Raw genomic sequence first — 25,277 nt, 5'->3', positions numbered from 1 at the left:
TTCAAGGTTCATCCATGTTATCACATGTATCAGAACTTAATTCCTTTTTTACAGCTGAATATCCATTATATGAATACATTGTGTATATATATATATATATATATATATATATACATAAACAAACTACATTTTGTTGATCCATTCATCTGTTGATGGACAGTCAAATTGCTTCCATCTTTCAGCAATTGTGAATAATGCCATTAGGAATACTAGTGTACAAATATGTTAGAATCTCTGCTTTCAAGTCTTTTGGGGCATATGCCTAGAACTGACATTGCCAGTTCATGTAGGAATTCTGTTTAACATTTTGGGAATGCCAAAATGTTTTCCACAATAGCTGCACCATTTCACATTTCTATCAACAAGGAATGAGTGTTCCTCTTTCTCAGCATCCTCTCCCACACTTGTTAATTTATCTCATTGTGATTTTGATTTGCATTTTCCTAATGGCTAATGATGTTGAGCATCTTTTCATGTATCTTTTGGCTATTTGTATATCTTCTTTGGAGAGATGTATATTCAAGTCTTTTGCCTGTTTTTTAATTGGGTTGTTTATCTTGTTAGGTTGAAGTATTTTTTTATATTTATATTCTGGATATTAAACCTTTATCAGATGTATAGTTTCCAAATATTTTCATGATGAAGACATTTGCACAAAAGTTTTCATTTTGATGAAGTCCTATTTATCTGTTGTTTCTTTGGTCATACTTCGGGTGTAAAGTCTAAGAAACCACTACCTAAGACAAGGTCCTGAAGATACTTCCATATCCATATGTTTTCTTCTAGTAGTTTTATACTTTTCGTCTTATATTTAGGTTTTGATCCATTTTGAGTTGATTTCTGCATGTGGCGTGGGGTGTAGAGATCCAATTTTCATTCTTTTATATATTGGTATCCAGTTTTAACCAGCAACATTTATTGAAGAGGCAATTCTTTAATGAGTGGACCTGGCACCCTTGTCAAAAATCAGTTGGCCATAGATGTGAGGGTTTATTTCTGAACTTTCCATTTGATTCCAAAGGTCTACATATCTGTCCTTGTGTCAATATTATGCTATTTTGATTACTATAACTTTCTCTTTAGTTTTAAGATCAGGTAGTGCGAGTCCTCTAACTTTGCTCTTTTTTTTCAAGATGGTTTTGTCTATTCAAGACCAATTGCCCTTCCGTGGCCCATTTCCCTTCCATGTAAATTTGATGATTGGATTTTCCATTTCTGCAAAGAAGGCTGTTGGTAATTTTGATTGGGATTGTGTTGAATCTGTAAATCACTTTGGGTAGAATTGACATCTTAACAACATTTAGTCTTCTAATCCATGAACATGGAATGTCCTTCCATTTATTTAGGTCTTCTTTGATTTCTATTAGCAATGTTTTTTTTAGTTGTGTGTGTGCAAGTAATTTACATCCTTGGTTAAATTTATTTCTACATATTTGATTCTTTTAGTGGCTATTGTAAATGGAATATTTCTCTTGATTTCCTTTTCAGATTGTTCATTACTAGTCTGTAGAGACACCACTGATTTTTGCATGCTGAGCTTGTCCCCTGCCACTTCACTGAATTTGTTTATTAGCTCTCGGAGCTCTGTTGTTGGTTTTTAGGGAAGTTTTGTGTGTAGAATCTTGTCATCTACAAATAGGGAAGGGTTTATTTATTCCTTTCCAATTTGGGTGTCTTTTATTTATTTTTCTTGCCTAACTGCTCAGGTTAGCACATCCAGTAATAATGCTGAAGACATTAGGCATTCTTATCTTGTTCCTGACCTGTGCAGGAAAGCTTTCAGACTTTCACCATTTAGTAATGTGAGCTGTGGGTTTTTCATATATGCCCTTTATTATGTAGAAGAATTTTCCTTCTATTCCTAGTTTTCTGAAATGGGGTATTAGATTTTGTAAATACCTTTTCTGCATCAATTGAGAGGATCATTTTTTTGTTGTTGTGTTAAAAAGATGTATGATACTTGAATTCCTTGTGTGTCAATCTCTTAATGTGCTATTGGATTCAGTTTGCTAGTGTTCTGTTAAGGATTTTTGCATCTGTATTCATAAAAGATATTGGTTTGTAATTTTCTTTTATTATAATGTCTTTAAATGGCTTTGATATCTGAGTGATGCTAGCCTCTTAGAATGAGTCATCTCCTCTTAAATATTTTGAAAGTGTTTGAGCAGGGCTGGTGTTAATTCTTCTTGGAATGTTTGGTAAAATTCACCTGTGAAGTTATCTGGTCCTGGACTTTTATTTGTTGGGATTTTTTGATTACTCTTTACTTTTTATTAGTCTGTTGAGATCTTCTATTTCTTCTTTACTCAGTGTAGCAGTTTGTGTGTTTCTAGGAATTTGTCCATTTCATCTAGGATATCTAATTTGTTAGCATATGGTTGTTTATGGTTTCCTCTTATAATCATTTTTGTTTCTGTGAGGTCAGTGGTAATGCCTCCTCTTTCATTTGTCATTTTAGTTGTTTTATCCCCTGTGTTTTTTCTTTTTAGTCTAGCTAAAGTTTTGTTGATTTTTATTGATCTTTTCAAAGAACAAACTTTTGGTTTTGTTGATTCTCTTTATTGTTTCTTTTTACTTCTCTATTTCATGTATCTCTGCTCTAATATTTGCTGTTTTCTTCCTTCTGCTTGCTTTGGGTTTAGTTGCTCTTCTTTTTCCAGATCCTCTAGTTGTGAGGTTAGGTCTCTGATTTGAGATCTTTTTTAATGTAAATATTTAGAGCTATAAATTTTCCTCTCAGCACTGCCATTGTTGCATCACAGAAGTTTTGCTGTGTTGTGTGTTTATATCCACCTAAAGGGAGATAATTCCTAATTTCTCTTGTGATTCTTCTTTGTTTAAGAGTTTGTGTTTAATTTCCACCTATTTGTATGTTTCCAGTTCTCCCTCTGTTACTGATTTCTTCCATTGTTGTCAGAGAAGATACTTTGTATGATTTCAATAGTTATAAATATATTGAGACTTGTGTTGTGACCTAACTAAGGGTCTCTCCTTGGAGAATGATCCATGTGCACTAGAGGAGAATGTGCATTCTGCTGCTGCTGGGTGAAGTATTCTGTTTATGTCTGTTAGGTCTAGTTGTTCATAGTCTTGTCAAGTCTTTAATCTTCTATTGATCTGTTGTATAGATGTTCTAACATTATTGAAAGTGGTATTGAAATCTGCTGTATTTATAACCATCTATTTCTGCCTTCAAATCTGTTAATATTTGCGTCATATATTTTGGGGTCTGCCATTAGGTGCATATGTGTTTATAATTGAACACTTATCAGGATGTAGGGGCCTGTTTTGTCTCTTATAACACTTTTTGGGATAAAGTCTATTTTATCTGATGTTAATATAGCAATACTCAGCTCTCTAATAGTTACTATTTGCATTATATTTTTTTCCATCCTTTCACTTTCAGCCTACTTGTGTGTTTGAATTTAAGGTGAGTCGCTTGTAAACAGCATATAGTTGGGTCATGCTTTTTTTTTAAATCTAGTCTGCCTTTTGGAGAGTTTAACCCATTTACTTTTTTTTTTTTTTTTGGTGTCTATAATGAGTTTTATTAAACCATATTCAAATGGGTTCACTACAACCACATGAATCTTTCTGATAAAGCAGTTTTCATACATCAGAATTCTAGATAAAATTGCTTAAAATTCTGTCCCCAAACTAGATGCTGCTAAAACTGAATGGTCAGGTTACGTCAGTGTTTCTCAACTGGGAGTGCTTTTGCCCCCAAGGGCATTTGTCAATGTTTGGAGATATTTGGGTTGTCACAGCTTGGGGGGCGTCTCTGGCATCTGGTGGGCAGAGGTCTAGGGCTGCTGTGAAACATTCTAGACTACACAGGACAGCCTCCTGCATCAAAGATTTATATGCTCTAAATGAGACACCCTGTATTAGTTAACGAGAGGTATAAAAAGTAAGTTTCAATCGTAGGATGTGAAATGTGCTGTAACCCACTTACTTTTAAGGTAACTGATGATAATGGAGGACCTTTTTCTACCATTTTGCTGTTTGATCTTTGTTAGTTTTATGCCTTTTGTGTCCTTCAATTCCTCCATTAATGCCTACTTTCGTATTTTTTCTTTTTGTATTGTACCATTTTGAGCCCCTTCTCATTTCTTTCTGAATGTATTTTTCATGTATTTTCTTTGTGGATACCTTGAAGCTTAAATTTAACCTGCTAAATCTATAACAGTCATGTTCAATTTGATACCAACTTAACTTTGATATGATACACAAACACTGTTAATTGATTATAGGAAAACAATAGCATTATCTTGTTGGATTTTAAATTATGTTAAAATTCATGACAAATAGCACAGTACATATAAGAGGACAAAAGGAGTTAAAACTTGTAAAGGCATCATCTGCTAAGTTGTGACGGTCCTAATTCATGTTATATTCTTTTAAGTGAAAAATACATGTTATTTTAAAAGAAGAGTAAAAAATGCGTAAGTAGTTAATGGTGGGTGGCAACTGCTGGCTGGGATGCAGATAATGGCTACCTGCCCAGGGAAGGTCTCCATTGTCTCCCCTTTCTGCTCCCTGTTAGTGCTCATGCTCGTCAGCTTGCCCATGGTGTCACTCAATCACATGCAAACCAGCTGACCCCAGAGGTCAACCTGATTAGCAACAAGTACATCCAGCAGACCAAGCCCCGCATCCTGGAGCATACCATCAACCTATACCCTCTTACCAATTATACTTTTGGCACAAAAGAGCAACTCTTTAAGAAGATCAGTTCTGTAGTAAGCCAGATTTCAGAACACAAATAGTTTGATAAAATTGGAATGAGGAAGCCTGTAGAAGGAATTCTGATTATACTTGAGCACCAGCTCTCCCACGTGTTACTGCTACAACTGAGTACAACTTTCTTCAGATTACCTGGTGGTGAACTTAATCCAGAAGAAGATAAAGTGGAAGGACTAAAATACTCAATGACAGAAATACTGGGTTGTCAAAAGACAGGATCATTAATGACTCTATTGGTAATTGATGTAGACCAAATTTTGAACTGCCTCAGTATTCATATATTTGTGCACATATTACAAAGCCTAAAGAACATAAGAAGTTGTTTTTGGTTCAACTTCAAGAGAAAACCTTGTTTGCAGTCCCTAAAAATTACAAGCTGGTAGTATCACAGTTCTTTAAATTGTTTGATGATACACCTGGACATGAGCCCATCATTTCTGGTCTGCCTCGGTTTTTGAGCAGGTTCAATTTTATATACAACTGAATTTATGCGCAGTAGAGAAGTAGGAGAAGCCATGTCTATGAGCAGAGCTATATAGTGTAGAAAAGATTTTTATTTTCTCTTCTCAATCCCTAAATTGTCCCTACTTTCTTTTGTTGGAATAGTAGTAAAATTAATAGGATAAACTAGATAGTGGAGTGGTGTAAACAAATGAGATATTGTTTTTGTACAACCTTAATGTAGATGTCTTTCTATTTGAATTTTATTTTACTTCACATTAAGTTTTAAAATTCTTTTAAAAATGCATGGGTAATAAACTGGTAAGAGAACTTGATTGACATAAAATATTTGGTAAATCCAAAAGAAGATAAATACCAAAAGAACAAAAAAAGGAGCATAAAATAGAATAAGTAGAAAATAAATATAAGATGGAAGGATTTAAACCTATATATATATCCCCAATTGCTTTAAATATAAATGGACTAAATACTCCCATTTAAGACAAAGATTGAATTAGGAAAAAAGTCTTTTGGGAACTGATAAAGCAAACAAGCGAAAAAAGCCCCATAAAATTAGTGAAAATATAGAAGATTTAGACAACACAATCATTGCTATATATAGAACACTTCATGAAGAAAGTCCAGAATACACATTAATTTTTAGTGGACATGGAACATTTACCAAAATTTCTCATATGCTGGATCAAACAACAGTTATCAAGAAATTTCAGAAGATTGTAATTCAGAGTATGTTCTCTGACTTCAGGGAGATTAAACTAGAAAGAAATCAATGAGATGATAAATATCCCCAAATGTTGAAAATTAAGTATTACACTTCCAATAACCCATAGCTAAACAGGAGTCCAAAGCAAAAATAAGAACATATTATGAACTGAATAGTGAAAATAAAACCTATCAAAACTTGTGCGTTTTAGCAAAAATTGTGCCAAATTAGAAAAGAAAAAATAGAAAATCTGAATAGCCCTTTCAAAAAATGAGTACACGGTCAAGTTAAAGTAGAAGGAAGTAAAAAAAACAGGATGAGTAAAAATTAACGAACTAGGGGCATAATGTACAATAAAATCAACAAAGCCAAAAGTCGTTTCTTTGAGGAGAAACCTCCTCCTTGTGCAAAGAAAATAGGCACAGGATACCAATATCAGGAATGAAGAGGGGGGCATGACTACAGATTCCACAGAAACTTAAATCTCTAAGAGGATATATTGAATAACCTGACACCAGCAAATTTAAGAAAAGAGCTTCCAAAACTGACACAAAAAGAAACAGAAAATATAAGCAGTCTAATACCTATTAGAGAAATTGAAACGGTAATGAAAAACCTTCACATAAGAGAAACTAAGATGGCAGCTAGGTGAGACAGGGCAAAAACAACACCTCCATGAAAAACACTTGATAAAAACCAGAAAGTGACCCAGAATACCAGTTACAGCAATGTGCCAGCTAGACAAGGTCTCTTAGTTCCACAGGGGCCGTATGCTTGGTGAAACCAGGAGTCTGCCTTCTGAAACAAATGAGTAAGCTGGCTGGAAGACCCGCAGCCACGCGGTGGTCTGGGGAAGCCACGGTTTGGCATTTGGAGACCGACGGGCTCTTTTTAAAACAAAAAAAAAAGGGGGTGCGGAAACCCAGGAGCAGCTGCAGCTGCGATAGTGGGAACCAAGCAGCAAAACACAGCAAGGGGTGCTGGGCCAGCCTCTCAGTGTCTGGCCTGGAAGATAACCGCTGCAGATACCCTTGGGGCCGGGGGAACGGAGGGGAGAGCCGGAAGCAGAAAAAACCCCGCGGCTCACAGCTGGCTCCCCGGAGGGCTGGATAAACTCCTGCCCGGGGCCGTGCCCACAGCCCAGAGCCCTGCCAGTTGTCCTGGAGCTGGGAAGGAGGAACTGTGCGAGGAGGGAGGTGTGGAGATGTCCCGTTCAGCCATCTTTGCATCAGGCTGAAAGCGCCCCGGCACAGCGCGGCGGCCCAGGGCTTCCCTTGAGGGATGGTGCGTGCTGGTGACGTAGCACAGCATTCCCTCAGCAGAGGTCCTGGAGGATCGGGACAGGGGCACCCGCTCGGAGAACCTAGGGACACTACGCCAAGTCCGGTGATTTGTGGCACAGCGAGAGAGAGAGTCTGGGGCTGAAATGAAATGAAGGCTTAGACTCTTGTGGCGGCCTTGAATCTCCGGGAACCTGGGGAATTTGAATTTTAAAGCTGTCCTTCCTCCCTGGCCACCCATACACACACCCCACATTCAGGGCGGATGACTCCAGCAACACACCCAAACTGAGTTCTCCAACTGAACCCCACAAGAATCATTTCCCCACACACTGCGGGGACAAGGTGGAGAACTGACTTGAGGGGTATAGGTGACTCACAGACGCCATCTGCTGGGTAGTTAGAGAAAGTGTATGCCACCAAACTGTGTTTCTGAAAAATTAGATAGGTATTTTTTTTTTACAACTTGAAAGAACCCTATCAGGCAAAGCAAATGCCAAGAGGCCAAGAACAACAGACAATCTTAATGCATGTGATAAAACCAGGCAATATGGAGAATCCAACTCCAAACACACAAATCAAGATATCGGAAGAGACACAGTACCTCACACAGTTAATCAAAGAACTACAATCGAGGAACGAAAACATGGCAAAGGATTTAAAGGACATCAAGAAGACCATAGCCCAGGATATAAGCGACATAAAGAAGACCCTAGAAGAGCATAAAGAAGACATTGCAAGAGTAAATTTAAAAATAGAACATCTTATGGAAATAAAAGAAACTGTTGGCCAAATTAAAAAGACTCTGGATATTCACAATACAAGACTAGAGGAAGCTGAACAACATCTCAGTGTCCTAGAAGTCCACAGAACAGAAAATGAAAGAACAAAAGAAAGAATGGAGAAAAAAATTGAAAAAATCTAAATGGATCTCAGGGATATGACAGATAAAATAAAACATCCACACTTAAGACTCATTGGTGTCCCAGAAGGGGAAGAGAAGGGTAAAGGTCTAGAAAGAGTATTCAAAGAAATTGTTGGGGAAAACTTCTCAAACCTTCTACACAATATAAATACACAAAGCATAAATGCCCAGCGAACTCCAAATAGAATAAATCCAAATGAACCCACTCCAAGACATATTCTGATCAGACTCTCAAATGCTGAAGAGAAGGAGCAAGTTCTGAAAGCAGCAAGAGAAAAACAGTTCATCACATACAAAGGAAACAACATAAGACTAAGTTGTGACTACTCAGCGACCACCATGGAGGCGAGAAGGCAGTGGTATGACATATTTAAAACTCTGAGAGAGAACAATTTCCAAACAAGAATACTTTATCCAGCAAAACTCTCCTTCAATTTTGAGGGAGAGCTTAAATTTTTCACAGACAAAAAAATGCGAGAGAGTTTGCCAATAAAAGACCTGCCCTACTTCAGATACTAAAGGGAGCCCTACCAACAGAGACACAAAGAAGGAAGAAAGAGATATAGAGAATTTTAACAGACATATATAATACCTTACATCCCAAATCACCAGGACACTCATTTTTCTCCAGTGATCACGGTTCTTTCTCCAGAAGGGACCATAAGCTGGGACATAAAACAAGCCTCAAGAAATTAAAAAAAAAAAAAAATTGAATATACTCAAAGCACATTCTCCAACCACAATGGAATACAAATAGAAGTCAATAATTTTTGAACTGTAACTCCACTATTTACTTCCTACATGATATAAAATACACAAGCTCTAATGACAAATCAGTGGTTTTGAACTCAATGTAAAATACGTAATTTTAGACAACTATATAAAGGTGGGGGAATGGAGGAGTATAGGAACATAGTTTATGTGTCCTATTGAAATGAATATCAATCAAAGAAAAACAAGATTGATATGGATTTAAGAGGTTAATTTTAAGCCCCACAGTAAACACAAAGAAATTATCGGAGAATATAACCATAAAGATGAAAAGTAGCATTTGGGTTAAGAGAAATGGGGGAAGGGGCAATGGGAGTTAAGAAATGAGTGTAGGGTTGCTGTTTGAGGTGAAGGGAAATTTCTAGTAATGGATGGTGGGAAAGAGCATTACAGCATTCTAAATGTGATTAATCCCACTAATGGAAGGCTAGGGAGGGGGTGGAATGGGAAGATTTAGGCTGTATATATGTTGCCACAATTGAGAAAAAAAAAAAAAAAGACAGTCTAAATAGATGACAATTAAATGCCAAGGATGAACTTGGATGGGATTGGAGGATACAGGACAGGTGGCTCAAAGGGACACAGTTGAGACATAAGGAAAAGGAAATATGGACTGTAAGCTTCGTATCATTGTTGAATCTCTTGTAATTCTTAGCTGCGCTTAATGGGATTGCACAAAAGAATGTTCTTGTTCATGGGAAGTGTATACGTGAATTATAGTGTATGTTCAAGGATGTGTGCAGCTAGCTCTCATATGTTCAGAAGACAGAGCAATAGATGATGGATGATAGATAGTGTTCTAGTTTGCTAATGCTGCGGAATGCAAAACACCAGAGATGGATTGGCTTTTATAAAAAGGGGGTTTATTTAGCTACACAGTTACAGTCTTAAGGCCATAAAGTGTCTAAGGTAACACATCAGTACTCGGGTACCTCCACTGGAGGATGGCCAATGGCGTCCAGAAAACCTCTGTTAGCTGAGAAGGCATGTGGCTGGCATCTTCTCCAAAGTTCTGGTTTCAAAATGGCTTTCTCCCAGGACCTTCCTCTCTAGCAAGCTTGCTCCTCTTCAAAACGTCACTCACAGCTGCACTGAGTTCCTTCTCTTTGAGTCAGCTCATTTATATGGCTCCACTGATCAAGGCCCACCCTGAATGGGTGGGGCCATGCTTCCATGGGAATATCTCATCAGAGTCATCACCCACAGCTGGGTGGGGCACATTCCAAGCAAATCTAATCAGCACCAAAACATCTGCCCCACAAGACTACATCAAAGATAATGGCATTTGGGGGACACAGTACATTCAAACTGGCACAGATAGGGAGGGAAAGAAATAGCAATGTGACAGCATGTTAAAGTTGGTGGATTAAGCTATCGGGGGAGGGGTGTCAGGGTATGATGGAATTCTGTGTATGCGGTTAGTATTGTTTTTGAAACTGTTCCTATAACTTTGAATTTATTTCAAAATAAAAAGATTAAAAAAAAAAAAAACTTCACATAAAGAAGTGTCCAGGTCCAATTGTCTTCACCTTTGAATTTTTCTAAAGATGTTAGGAACAAATAACACCAATCTACAAAAATTATTTCAAAATATGGAAGAAAAACACTCCCCACCTTTTTTTTTCCTATGAAACCAGCATAACCTAGCTTCTAAAATCTGACAAGAACTTCATAAGAAGGAAATTAGTTTACCAATCCATCTCATAAACATAGATGAATATAGATAGAAAAACTGCAAGTGTCACAACCAACTTTATTAAACAAATATGACATTAGTTATTTACCACCTTAAAAGAATAGAGGATAATAATCATATTAATTGATGAAAAAAAATGCCACTACCCATCCATAATAATTAGAAAACTAAAAATAGAGGGGAAATTTTTTAATCTAATAAAGGGTATCTACATAAAACCTACAAAAAAATTTCTTAAAATAATGGAAGTTTCTCCATTGCCATCAGGAATAAGAGAAAGAAGCCCTCTATCACTACTTCTTATTAACATTGTACTAGAGATCTTAGTGTAATAGGACAAGAAAAATAAAAGGTATATAAATTGGAAAGGAAAAAATAAAAATAAAACTACTGTTATTTGCAGATCACACTGTTATGTACTTAGAAAACCAAAAAGTATTTATAGCTGAAATATTAGAATTATAATTGAGTTTAGCAAGTTTGCTGGAAACCATCATTCTGTAGATGTCAATCTTATTTCTGTATGTTAGAGGCAATTAAAAAATGAAAAATTTCAACCTCTATTTACAATAGCATCGAAAAACATCAAATACCTAAGAGCACTATCAAAGAAAGTTGTATATAGAAAATTTAAAATATTGAGTGAAATTAAAGAAGACCTAAATAATTGGAGAGGTAAACCATGTTCACGGATTGACGAATTAACATGGCAAAGATACAGGTTTTGGTCATACTGATTTGTAGATTCTGTACAATTGTAATAAAATCCCAGCCAAGCTTTTTCCCCCTTAGAAATTGAGATTTATATGAAAACACAAGATCCAAACATATCTAATTTTGAAGAACAGCCAAAGGTGGAATACTTTACTATCAGATATCAAGACTTTTGGGACTTAAAGTAATTAAGACAGTGTAGTATTGGTGCAAAGATAGAGACATTGATCAGTCCAGAAAAAAAAACAAACAAACATACGTACATACTGTTCTAGTTTGCTAATGCTGTCAGAATGCAAACACCAGAAATGGATCGGCTTTTATAAAGGGGGTTTATTTGGTTACAAAGTTACAGTCTTAAGGCCATAAAATGTGCAAGGTAAGTCATCAACAGTCGGGTACCTTCACTAGAGGATGGCCAGTGGTGTCCAGAAAACTTCTGTTAGCTGGGAAGGCACATGGCTGGCATCTGCTCCAAAGTTCTGGTTTCAAAATGGCTTTCTCCCAGGACGTTCCTCTCTAGGCTTCAGTTTCTCTCCAAAATGTCACTCTCAGTTGCTTTTCAAAATGTCACTCACAGCTGCACTGAGTTCCTTCTGTTTGTCAGCTCATTTATATGACTCCACTGATCAAGGCCCACCCTGAATGGGTGGGGCCACACCTCCATGGAAATTATTTCATCAGAGTTATCACCCACAGTTGGGTGGGGTGCATCTCCATTGAAACACTCAAAGAATTACAATCTAATCAACCGTGATAGGTCTGCCCACACAAGATTACATCAAAGATAATGGCATTTGGGGGGACATCATACATTCAAACTGGCACACATACATTTATGGATAGAGGTGACATAGGATACAGGTGATACTGCTGAGCAAAGAGGGAAAATGGTGCCTCCCCACCTCCACTCCCATCAATGCTGCTGTGTCACTTGGAGCTCTATATGGGAAAAAAAATAATCTTGATCTGCCACCGTACACAAAGCCAGTTGCAGACGAATTATTGATCTAGATTAAGCTTTGAAATTGTAGCATAAAAGAAGATCTTCAGGACTGTAAGGCAGACAAGAAAATTCTTAAATAGGACCCAAAGAGCACTAACCAAAAAAAAATAGATGGATAAATTTAAACTGTATTAAAAGGACATCTGTTCACCAGGAAACAACATTAAAGGAATGAAAAGGCAAACCAAAGATTAATGGAAATTGTTTGCAGTTTAAATAACTGTCAGATAGCAAACTTACCCAGTCTGCTATGTACCTATAATAAAAAAATGACAGTCAAATAAAGAGAGGGCCACCAAAGGCTTGAATAGGAGCTTTACAAAAAAGGATATCCAAATACCATTAAAAATATTAAAATGTGTTCAACCCCTTTAGTCATTGCAGAAATACAAAGTAAAATCAGAGATACCAATACATCACCCTTCAGAATTGCTAAAATAAAAAAGATTGACATTACCAAGTGCTAGCAAGAATATGGAGCACTGGAATGCTCACACACCTTGGTGCAGTATAAATTGGTACACCATTTTGAAAACTCTTTGGCGGTATTTAGTTATGCTGAAATTCTCATACCCTATGACACAGCAGTTTGAATCCTAGGTATATACCCAATAGAAACGAATATAAATGTATGCCAAAAGATGTACACTCTTGTTCACATTAGCACTATAACACAAAATTGGAAACAACATGAATGTCCCTTAACAGTAGAATGAGTAAATTGGATATTCATTCAATGGAATGCTATCTATTAATGTGAATTTTCAACAACATATACCAAACAGAATGAATCTCACAGTGTTAAGTGAAAGAAGTCAGACACAAAACATATAACTTCTACAATTCCATTTATGCAGAGTTTGGGAGCAATTAAAACTTATTTGTGTTAGAAATTAGTACAGTAGTTACTTTGGCAAGAGTGGTGGTTAGTGACTAGGAGGAAACACAAGAAGGACTTCTGGGTTCTGATATCATTCTGTTTCTTGGTCTGGCTGATGGTATGTGAGTGGTTTACTTTGTGAGAATTTATTAAATTCTATACTTGTGATTTGGCAGTTTTCCATATACATACCTATTGACCCAGCTATCCCACTTTGGGGTTCTGTCCCAAGGAAAGAAAAATATCTGTGCCTAACAAAACAACTTGTTAAAGTATTCGTGAGCTAATATGTGTTAGATGATGGGGTATTTTATTGTAGTATTGTTTGTAGTACCAAAAGTGTCCATTATTGAGGGAGTGGTTGATTAAGTCATGGGGGATCCATTCTGTGGAATTTTCAAGAGAAATTTTATCTGTTGACCTGGAGGGATTAAGTTAAAAACAAAAGGCAAAGTAAGGTGTATTATTGATTCAATTTTTGTTTTTAAAAAGATATATGTACACAGATTTTATTGGGAAGACAGAGTACTGGGAGTGGGTTTAGAGATTGGTGCAGGAAGATTATTAAATTTTTCTTTATACATTTTTGTATAGTTAACCATTTCTTAGATGCTGCTCTTAACACCAGTTCTTGTAGCAGCTCATTATCTCGACAAGCAGACTCCCTTGCCTTCAGCTTCTGTTTTCCTATAATATTCAGCTAACCTGAGTCACTGGTTTGGCCATGAATGACTACAGCTCTTAATAGGAAGAGAAGTAATAGAGTTTTTAGAGATGACCTGGGCATTTCTTGTTGATATATGATGTATAGGGTTAGTAGCACATTGATGTTGTCTAATAGGTTTACAATCACAAATTAAAGTCATATGAAATATATCTATTTCTAATATTAAGGATCTGCTTAATTTATTTCTTTCAAGCGTGAACAAGAAAGTCAAATGGCTCGTCTTAAAAAACAGCAGGAAGAATTGGAACAGATGAGACTACGCTACCTGGCTTCTGAAGAAAAAGATACAGTAAAAACTGATCGACAAGAATTGTTGGATATAAGAAATGAATTGAACAGGTATCATAACCAAAAGATTATATTTTTCACCATGAATGTATATATATCAAATCTATTTAGCTTTATCATGTCCATTCATAGCATTAATACTTGAAAATTTATTTTTGCATAACTATTTTAGGATTACTGCTGTATTTTAAGGTAATTGATTATATTGAATTTTGAATTACATAAATAAGAAATTTCAAGTTTAGTTATTATCATTAATAAAATAGGTTTTATTTATTGAGCCTTTACTGGGTCCCAGGAGCTATGTTAAATTCTTTAGATGCCTATCTCTTTTTTTTTTTTTTCTTTTTCTTTTTTTTTTTTTAATCTTCAAAGCAACTTTTTGAGGAAGGTACTATCTCTGTTTTAGAAATGAGGAAACTGAGGATTAAAGACTTTAAATATCCTTTCCTGTGTCACACAACTGGTATACTATGGGGCCAGAGTTCAAATCTGATTCTAGAGGTATTTCTAACCACTATGCTACACTGTGTTCCTTTGGTGTCCCATTGATCTTAATTATTATTTCAACAGTGTTTCATGTTTGAAAAGAAAAGTAATCGTTAAGCAGCAGCATAAGAACAAATTACAGTCTTTTATGGAGGAGTGTGAAGGGAAGGTTTTTTAAACCTAGTTTTTATCAAGGTACTAGTACATTTCTGTTTCAGCAAAGCATGCATTTGACAAAGTATCCCATGACATCTCCACATATGAGCTGGAAAAATGCAGTTACTATATTAGGTGGGTTCAAAGCTGAATTAAATGACTGTATTTGGAATATTAATAAATAAATATTAGTTGGAAAAGGTAAAGGTCTATAGTGCCATGCTACAAGGGCTCAGGTCATACTACTATTAGTTTCTCTCTCTCTCTTTTTGTTTTTTGTTTTTTTTTTTTTTGGTATCTACTCTGTTACAGACTTTGAAGATTTACAAATTAAAGATTTATATCCTGATCCTTGCCCTCTACAATTTTGCTGTCATATATAGCACTTTTTTTGTTTCAGTTTAGCAAATATATATTAAGTCCCTGCTGTTTACAAAGCACTGTTTTTATTCAATTTTATTGAGATATATTCACATTCCATAAAATCATCCTAAGTGTATAATCAGTTGTTCACAGTATCATCATATAGTTGTACATTCATCACCACAATCAGTTTTTAGAACATTGTCATTACACCAAGAAATAAAAATAAGAATAAAGAAAAAAGTTAAAAAAAAAAAGACACCCAAAACATCTCATGTTTCTTCCCCCTCCCCCATTATTCATTTATTTTTTGTCCCCCTTTTTTCTACTCATCTGTCCATACACTGGATAAAGGGAGTGTGGGCCGCAAGGTTTTCACAATCACACAATCATCCCATATAAGCCATATAGTTATACGATCATCTTCAAGAATCAAGAATATTGAATTGCAGTTCAAGAGTTTCAGATATTTCCTCCTAGCTATTGTAGCACTAAAAACTAGAAAGGTATATCTATATAAGGCATAAGAATAACCTTCAGAGTGACCTCTCAGCTCCATTTGAAATCTCTTAGTCCCTGAAACTTTATTTTGTTTCTCTTCCCCCTTTTGGTCCAGAAGGTTTTCTCAATCCCATGATGCCAGGTCCAGGCTCATCCCTGGGAGTCATGTCCCAAGTTGCCAGAGAGATTTACACCCCCAGGAGTCATGTCCCTCATATTGGGGGTACAGTAAGTTTACCTGCAGTGTTGGCTGAGAGAGAGAGGCCACATCTGAGCAACAAAAGTTCTCCGGGGGTGACCCTTGGGCACAATTATAAGCAGGCCTAGCCTCTCCTTTGCAGTAACAAGCTTCATAAGGGCAAGCCCCAAGATCAAGGTCCAGGCTGTAGTGGTAGTACCCAATGCTTGCAAGAATATTATGAACTCCCCAGGTGGAGAAGTTTAATATCTCTAATTTTTCCCCAGTCCCTCAAGGGGGGTTTGCAAATACTTTTTACTCTCTGCCCAGATTACTCTGGGATATATTGGGGTTTCATGCTAACCTGTGCAAACCATCCAGATCTCACCCCCTGTCCAGGGTTCCGTGTAATTATGGAGTTTGAGTAAACTGACTGTACAAGTTACATAATATAGCATGCCACAGAAAAGACAGATTTTCCACCAAATAAACATCTCTTCATTTGGTCTCACACAGAAGTCAAAATTTTAAAACACCTTCAATATCATCCTTTTCCCTTTAGTCTGGTTTACTTTAGTCCTAACAAGTCCATTTTGTTAGTATCTGTAATTAAAGTCTGATCTCTTTTTCAGCTTCTTTAACATTTGCTGTATGGGGTAATGCTGACATTCATAGCTGCTGAACTCTGGCTCTGAGTCTCATGTGTCACACAGATACCCAAAGTTCCAGGGACCTACCAGGTTATACACAAACAGCTCATCATCTCAGAATTTAGAAATAACAGTTGTAACTCATGAATAGATGTGACTGCTGTAAGAGCTTACAATCTAGGAAACTTTTTCATATGCCTTCCCCTGATAATCTATGTTCTCAGATTCAATTCTCAGAGTTTGCATATTACAGTTAGTCCATATTAGTGAGGCATTATAATGTTTGTCTTTTCTCATTCTTGTTTATTTCACTCAACTTACTGTCCTCAAGGTCCATTCTCCTAATTACGTATCTCACAACTTCGTTTCTTCTTGCCACTGCTCAGTGTTCCATTGAATGTATACACCGTAGTTCACCATTCCGTTTATCAGTCGATGTACCCTTAGGTCACCTATTGCAAATTGTGAATACTGCCACCATAAAAACCAGTGTGCAATGTCCATTCATGTCCCTGCTCTCAGTTCTTCCAACTATATACCCAGTAACGGGGTTGCAGGACCATATGGCAACCCCACAGTTAGCTTCCTGTGGAACCATCATGCTGCCCTCCAGATGGCCTGCCCCATTCTGCCTTCCTACCAACAGTGAATAGGTACATCGTCTCTTCACATTTTCTCCAGCGCTTATATCCCTGTTTATTTTTTAAACAGTTTTCTTCACACACCACATAATCCAATCTAAATAAACAGTGATTCCCAGTATAATCACATAATTATGCATTCACCACCACTATCTATATGACAACATTTCTAACTCAAAGAGTAAAAGGAGGAAAAAAAGGAAGAATAAAAATATAAAAAATAGAAGAAAATGAAGATAAAATACAATGAAAAGGTCACACAATACCACCACCACCATGAATCCCATATCACTCCCTTATATCCGCCTCTTTCAGACATTTAGCTTTGGTATATTGCCTTTGTTACAATTAATGGAAGCATCTTACAATATTATCATTAACTATAGACTCTAGTTTGCATTGACTGTATTTTTTTTCCCTATACCATCCAATTTTCAACACCTTGCAATATCATTCATTTGTTCTCCCTCATGTAGAAACATTCTTATATTTGTACATTTAATCACCATCATTGACCATTCTAGACTTTGTTAAGTTATACAATCCCAGTCTTTATCTTCTATCTTTCCTTCTGGTGTCATACATGCCCTTAGCCTTCCACTTTCAACATAATCACACTCCTCTTTGTTCAGAGTACTTACAGTATTGTGCTACCAACACACAGTATTATGCTTATCCATTTCTGGATCTATATAATCAATCCTATTAAACCTTATGTACTCTTCAGCATCAAATGCCCATTTTCTAACTTCTTTCTATCTCCTGATAACCTGTGTTCTCAAATTTAATTCTCAAATTTCACTCATCAATGTTAGTTCATATTAGTGAGTCCATAGAGTATCTATCCTTTTGTTTCTGGCTAATTTCACTCAATGTAATGTCTGTCTACCATTTTGTCCTTTGGAATTTATAAGTCATATCTTATATTTTTTTCCCTCTCTCTCTCTTTTTACTCTTACTGATAGTCTTCATATCTACTCTCTTCTCCAAGCCTCTCTCTCTTGTTTTTTCCTATATGCCTACTGTAGTGCTCCCTTTAGTATTTCCTATAGACCAAGTCTCTTGTTCACAAACTCCCTCAATGTCTTTTTATCTGGAAATATTTTTAAATCTCCTTCATTTTTGCAGGACATTTTTGCCAGATATAGAATTCTTTGTTGGCATTGTTTCTCTTTCAGTATCGTAAATATGTCATGCCACTGCCTTCTCGCCTCCATGGTTTGTTTCTACTGAGAAATCCATACATAGTCTTACTGCACTTCCATTGTATGTAATGGATTGTTTTTCTTTTGATGCTTTCAGAATTTTCTTTGTATTTGACATTTGATAACATGATTATTATGTCTTGGAGCAGGTCTGTTCGGATCTATTCTGATTGGGGTATGCTGTGCTTCTTGGATCTGCAGTTTTATGTCTTTCATAAGAGATGGGGAATTTTCAGTGATTATTTTTTCCATTATTATTCCTGTTCTCCTTCTGGGACACCCATGACACATATATTTGTGCACTTCATGTTGTCATTCAATTCCCTGAGACCCTGCTCATATTTTTCCATTCCTGTCCCTATCTGTTCTTTTGTGTGTAGGATTTCAGATGTCCTGTCCTCTAATTCATGAATCCTTTCTTCTGCCTCTTCAAATCTGCTGTTGTATGTCTCCATTATGTTTTTCATCTCTTATGTTGTGCCTTTCATTCCCATAAGTTCTGTAAATTGTTTCTTCAAAGTTTCAAGTTCTTCCTTATGTTTGTCCAGTGTCTTCTTTATAGCCCTCATCTCTTTTGCCATATCATCCCTCAACTCACTGATTGATTTTTTAATTGATTTAGCAGTTTGTTTGAAGATCTTTAATTAGTTGTTGCAACTCCTGTATCTATTTGAAGTGTATGTCTGTTCCTTTGGGCTATAAATCTTCGTTTTTTCTAGCGTGATTCATAATTTTTTTGTTGTCTAGGCATCTGGTTTCCTTGATTATCCCAGTCAGATTTTCCCAGTCCAGACGGGTCCAGGTCTCAGGAAAAAGCTGTAATCAGTATCAAGTTTCCAATTCTTATGCTGCGATCTCAGCTGTTCCACCCATTCTAGATTGGTATACTATGTTTATCCAGTCACAGATGTCCCCCAACAGTTGTTCCAGACTAGTTACTAGTTGTTCCTGACTATATGCTGGTTGTTCCAAAGGACTAACTAAATTCCATATCTCCCTATACCACCATCTTGCCCCCACCAAGCACTGTATTGGTGACTTGAATGAAGGTAGCCATTTTGCCTTATCAAATTTGGAGGTCATACAAAATTGAATCATATAATTAATGTCTTAATGAACCAGGGTTCAGAGAGAATTGAAACCATTAAGATTAAATATATTAGAGACATGAGCAGAATCCTGTTTATGTTATAAGAAAAATCACTTAAGTGATGGCCAAAACCTGATAAAAACTGTTCATGTGAGGAAGCCCAGGAAGTGGCCACAAATTGCCAAAGAGCCAGTGCAGTTAGGGTGTTCACAGTATTGTTTACCTCTGGTAAAATCATCTCTGGGGTGTTCTCATCAGTGTGTAGCGCACTTAAAGGGAAAGCAGCTATCAAAAAAGCTTTCATTGGAATGTGGCCGGGACAGTAAGGGACTATATTTCATGTCATCCTAGAAGTGGTTAAGAGAGTGAGGGATGGTGAACTTGGAGAAGAATTTTTGTAAATGTATAAGTTAGATATGTTCAAATATCTGGAGGATTACCACATTAAAAAGAAGTAAGTAGGCAGAATCATAACCAGTTGTTGAAAAGGGGAAAGAAGCATACTCAGTTCGATATAAGAAAGAACCTTCTAACAGAGTAGTTCTACAAAGCAGTAAGCCCCTAGTGACTAGAAGCATGTGAGTGGAGCTCACACACAACATTTGCCAGGGATGTTATTGAGGGTTCCTTTGGCAACTTTATGAGCTTCTTCTGCTGCAAGGTTCTAAAATTCTATTGTGTCATGAATCAGGATTTGTTATTGAAGTAAAGATTTTCTAGGAATCATTCATCATTTGTGTAAAAATTACATTTGTCCTTCATGTGTAAACAGATGATGTACAAAAGGGAAATGGTTGAACTTTCTTGTAGCTATTTTGGCATTGTATGCCAATAATTTGCCTAGAGGACCTTCTCCCTCCCCAAGGTAACTATAGGAATTAAGGTAGGGAGAACAGTTATTCAGAAATCTGCCTTTACTCATCCATGTGAATTGCTCGAATTCAGTGGAAAGAAATAGTACCAGTATCCCATTAACCACTTGATTTCCCACTGGGTCCTAAAGCTCAGTGCCATCACTATTTAGGCTTTTGTTCTTCGAACAGATAGAGCTGACAATGCATGCGATATTTGGGGGTCTTTCTTGGACTGTAGACTTGTTTTCTGTTCTTATGTGGGAAATCTTAGGAATCAATTTAAGTCTCAAAGGGTCATCTGAACAAACAGAACTACATTGCAAACAGTCCTGCACCCTTTCTGGGGCCTGGTCTTCCTTGTCTTGCCTCCTCACTGGCCTTGTCTCACTGCTCACTGGTTCTTTCTCCTTCTTCCCCTCCCCATGTGTAAATTCAAAGGTAGGGACTTGGTTCTCATTGGCTTACTTACTCTGAATGCCATCTAGAAGCAGGAGTTTAGACTCAACTGCTTTATCTTATGTATAAAAACAAAATTTAAGAATAATTGTGAATTAAAACATTTTTGTAGGAGTTATAGCATTATAGCTTAATTGTACATTCTGCATTAGGTTAAACTGAAACATCCAAACTTAGTGTTCCTAAAACTTAGTAAGTATGTTAAGTATCCATTTTCAAGGCAGTATGATAACAATATTCTGTTAGAAATACCCAAATCCCAGGGTGCCACCTGTGCTCCTTTGTTCACCTGTTAAGTGGGATCATCACAAACATAACTTCAAGATATCCGTACAAAATCTTAAAATATGCATTCCCTTTAAACCATTCACATTTATATAGAATTGCACTTTCTATGAATAATTAGAGATAATACACTTCATAAAAGTATGTTCATTGCGATACCCCCAGACCTAGCACTGTTTGGCACAAAGAAATATTTGCTGAATGAATTTAGAAAAAACTTACGTTCAGAACATAAGTTAACAAAACAAAAGAATAACAACCTAAAGATCAGTAATAAAGGATAGTAAAATGATGATGCATCCAAATGATGGAACATTCCAAAGCCATTTAGACGAACACTTAAGGTGTAGGAAAACACTCACTGACATAAATGAATGAAAAAAGTAGTATACAGCATTGCAGACATACTATCATGAAACTTTTTTAAGAAAAAAATAGATACTTAAAGCACATGCATTTTCCAGATTGAAAGGAAATGCAGAAAAATGTTATATAGATTGTTTATCTGGATAAGACTGCAGATGATTTCTATTTGTTTCTTAATACTTCTCCAAAGTTTCTACAGTTTTCATGTACTGTTTTATATAATTAGAAAAACAAATCATTTTCAAAACCGCCTTTTATAAATGTGGTAACTGACTAGCCAAATGGATTGTTGGTCTTTGTTTTCTTCCTGAAAATATTACTAAAAACTTATTTTGCCACAGAATCATTTTGTTTTAAAATAATGTTAAGAAATCCAAAACAGTATTTGTTGCCTGCTGCAGTGCATTTGTTCTTGACTTCTCAGGTTAAGGCAACAAGAACAAAAACAGTACCAGGATTCCAGAGAGATTGCAGGTGGAAAAATGGATGGCCCACATGGCAATGCATTGGACGAAGGCTTGGATGATTATCTGACTCGCCTAATAGAAGAAAGGGATACTTTGATGAGAACGGGTGTGTATAATCACGAAGATCGAATAATAACTGAACTGGACCGACAGATTAGACAGGTTTTGGCAAAAAACAATGCCAGTAATTAATAACATTTGAAAAGTCTTTACAGAGATACCAGGTCCAAAATTTAATTCCATTGTAAAACTGTTAAAAGAAAGGGGTGGGGAGAATGGATTTTTTTTAAATGTTGTTTTCAATTTTTTATGTTACTGTATAGTATTTATTTGATTTTATTTACTTTATGCTACCTCTCCCACACTGGTTTTATTTGTAATAACTTTTTATATACTCATTTTAAATGACTTTTCAGTGTTTCTCATAATTTATAATTTGATGGCTAACTTTAAGAACAGCTTTTTACTAAACGTATTCTAGGAAAAATGACTGCAGTAATTTCCAGTTATACAATTTTTCACATTGAGCCAAAAAAAGTATGTGTTGCACTTTAAAAATTCTGTGTCCTGTTCCATTGGAATGTAAATATCTTAAAAGTTGAGACCAATTGTAAATGTAACAAGTTTTACTTAACTCACTTTAGATGACCTGTTTTATTTTTCCTTTAACTTATAATATTTCCAAGTGACAAATTTGAAAACAGGAAAGCAGAATCATTGCAGAAAAGCCATATGACATTTTGGGTGACAAATTAGTCATTTATTTTAATACAGATTAAGCTTTTCTCAAAGCTATTGCGTTTTCAAATTTACAACTTACTCTTGACTTTTAAGAATGTGAAGTAATAGTCTAATTTGGCCTTCTCGGTTAGTCTTATGCTCAGTATTAAGCATTGTTTTCTTTCATTGGAATTAGAAATTTTTTTCTGTTTTTTTTTTTTTCCCCTCCAGCAATAGTAAAATTAGTCAACTCAAACCCTGTCTAATATAATGTGGAAACAGACGCATAAAGGCTTTAGCTGAAAAAAAAAAAAAAAAAAGAGTGAAAATCTATTTTTTCCTCTCTCTAAATTTAATCAATCTTTTTCAAAAGTATATGAGATTAAGTTATTGGATTTATGTAGTGCCATATCTCTTTAAACTTTGAATTCTTTACATAGTCTTCTTCAGTGCCTAAATTGGTCCTCAAAGCAACACTTTTCCACCTCCTTTTAAAGGGTACTAAAAGGTTTATTAGCAAATTCACAGATGAGGTGAGTCTTAAAAAATTCATGTAGTTTTAAAGTTCTGATTCCCAAATGTAATAATAAACTAAAGTGTATACTTTAGGAAGTATATACTATTACCGATAACTTCCATAAAAACAGAATAGGATATTTAGTAACATTAAATTAGTTAACTTTTTGGTATTTTCAAGGAGGCATATTTCTTGTTTGGGAAATTAAAGTCCCTACATGCATTATATGTTTATTTTCCTTATTAATAAAGTATTAATTTACTGAAAACAGCCCAACAGTAAATAACAGAGAAAGAAATTACTGAATGAGAGGATAATGAATCTGTGAATCATAGTAGGAATTTGAAGTATTAATTATGGTTAGACATTTTCTCTCATTGATTTTGTGCCATATGAACGGAACAGAAGGTATTTTTGTTTTGTTTTGTTTCATTTTTTGAAAAGTTTTGGGTAAAATATTGTGACTGTTTACCTTTCATTGCATTGTTTGCTGCATGTGACTGTTTTCAAACACTAGAGGGGGCCTTAGATTTAAAGAAACAAAGAAGACTTTTCTAAAATGAATGTGTGGTTTATTTTGCCTTCAGTAAAGCAGTCTTTTGGCTATGTAATTTAACAAATAAAATCTTAACTATGCATCTTTGAGTTCTTGAGCTATCTATTCCTTTTGCTTCTAAACAGAGTGGGCATGGCCCTTCCCATTTTAAGTCACTTTGTCTTTGTGAATGTTTTTTCTCACTTGCTTACATTGCAGGTACTTTCGTATGTCTTAATATTGGGAGAGTTTGAAATTTTAACATTTTTTATAGTCCTTCAGCAACAGCCATTCAGTTTGTTAATGGCTTAACATATTTACAGTGATTGCTTTCCTAAATTATTGTCGATGACTGAGAGTTACAGAGTGAAGTAACTACAAGTAGAAGAGAATGAGTGAATAAGTTTCTTAATTACCACGTATAACACAGACTTTCTGTCTGATATTTTAATGTGAAAGAAAAGTTACCTTTAAAATTTGATTATTGCTCTTGGAGAAAGGCTTGTTCCTATGTCTAAGGCTGCCACCTACAGCATTGGAGGGGTGTATCATCTCCACCAGGTATATGTCAGTCATTTCTATCTGGATGTGAGTTCCTGTGGAAGTTTGAGTCTGATTTGGGGATGTATCAGAGGCTCTACACAAACTGAGGGGGAGAGAGCATCTAGTCTGACCAGATAATTTTCTCCTCCACTTGCTGCATTGTCTAGATACTTCCCAGCCTGAACCTGAGTTCACAGATCACCCAATATATATTGCTTGTCCACAACAACCTCAGAATGGACTGAGCTGATTCTTAAGTCTATGGCAGAAGCCTTCTGTTAAGTATGGACTTTTAAAATATACCATTGTTTCTAGTTTGACTGAATATCTAACTTGATTTTCTTTATTAAGATGTAATTCACATACTGTAAGTTCACCATTTTAAAATGTACAATTCAGTGCTTTTTTTTTTCCGTATTTTCACAAGGTTGTTCAGCCATCATGACTATCCAATTCTGGAATATTTTTATCACCCCAAAAAGAAACTCCATACCCATCTCCTTTCCCCAGCCCCTGGCAACCACTAATCTACTCTCCATCTCTGGATTTGCCTATTCTGGAAATTTCATATAAATGTAATCCCAAATTTGATATTTAAAAATAGAAAATATTAGAAAACCTAAAATATAACTTTTCTTTGATGAGTTTTTATGGTATAAAACATTATATCAGATATTGAATTTTTAAATGATACAGTGATCCAGAAGGTTATAAGGGTATAACAACTGTCAATCAGATAGTAAGAATATAGCTCAGCTTTTCTATTGCCTATCACCTTGTTAAAGCAGTGACCAAAAATATTAGTTAATAACAGATAATGTTATACAATAACATCTGTGAGCAATCCTGTGGGGCTAGAAATGGATTATTAATACAAGGCATGTATCATGTCATTGGGATCTTATCAAAATTGTATACTTTCCCACATTTTATAGAGTTTGAGGATGATGGAGGTATAGTCAACCAGATATAAGGTCCATGGGGGCAGGGAAAATGTTTTAGTTTCCTAGGCTGCTCAAACAAATACCATGCAGTGGGTTGGCTTAGATAATGGGAATTTATT

General features: G+C 35.8%; 1 protein-coding gene and 1 pseudogene across 8 annotated transcripts in view; both read left to right on the top strand.

The window, feature by feature from the left end:
- The window catches only part of CEP120 (centrosomal protein 120), a 120,369-nt gene extending 96,595 nt beyond the window's left edge, over positions 1-23,774 (top strand). For all 8 annotated transcript variants that reach the window (XM_037801086.1, XM_037801083.1, XM_037801081.1 and 5 more), the window contains 2 exons: positions 14,104-14,249; positions 21,857-23,774. In XM_037801086.1, the coding sequence (XP_037657014.1) occupies positions 14,104-14,249; positions 21,857-22,091 (381 nt within the window). In that variant the 3' untranslated portion in view covers positions 22,092-23,774. The remainder of the gene's footprint in view (positions 1-14,103; positions 14,250-21,856) is intronic.
- On the top strand, positions 4,464-5,328 carry LOC119508373 (annotated as a pseudogene).
- Positions 23,775-25,277: the final 1,503 nt, after the last annotated feature.

This window comes from Choloepus didactylus, chromosome 13 (genome assembly GCF_015220235.1).
Source record: "Choloepus didactylus isolate mChoDid1 chromosome 13, mChoDid1.pri, whole genome shotgun sequence".
Classification (NCBI taxonomy): domain Eukaryota; kingdom Metazoa; phylum Chordata; class Mammalia; order Pilosa; family Megalonychidae; genus Choloepus; species Choloepus didactylus.
This window is presented reverse-complemented; position numbering and strand designations above follow the sequence as displayed.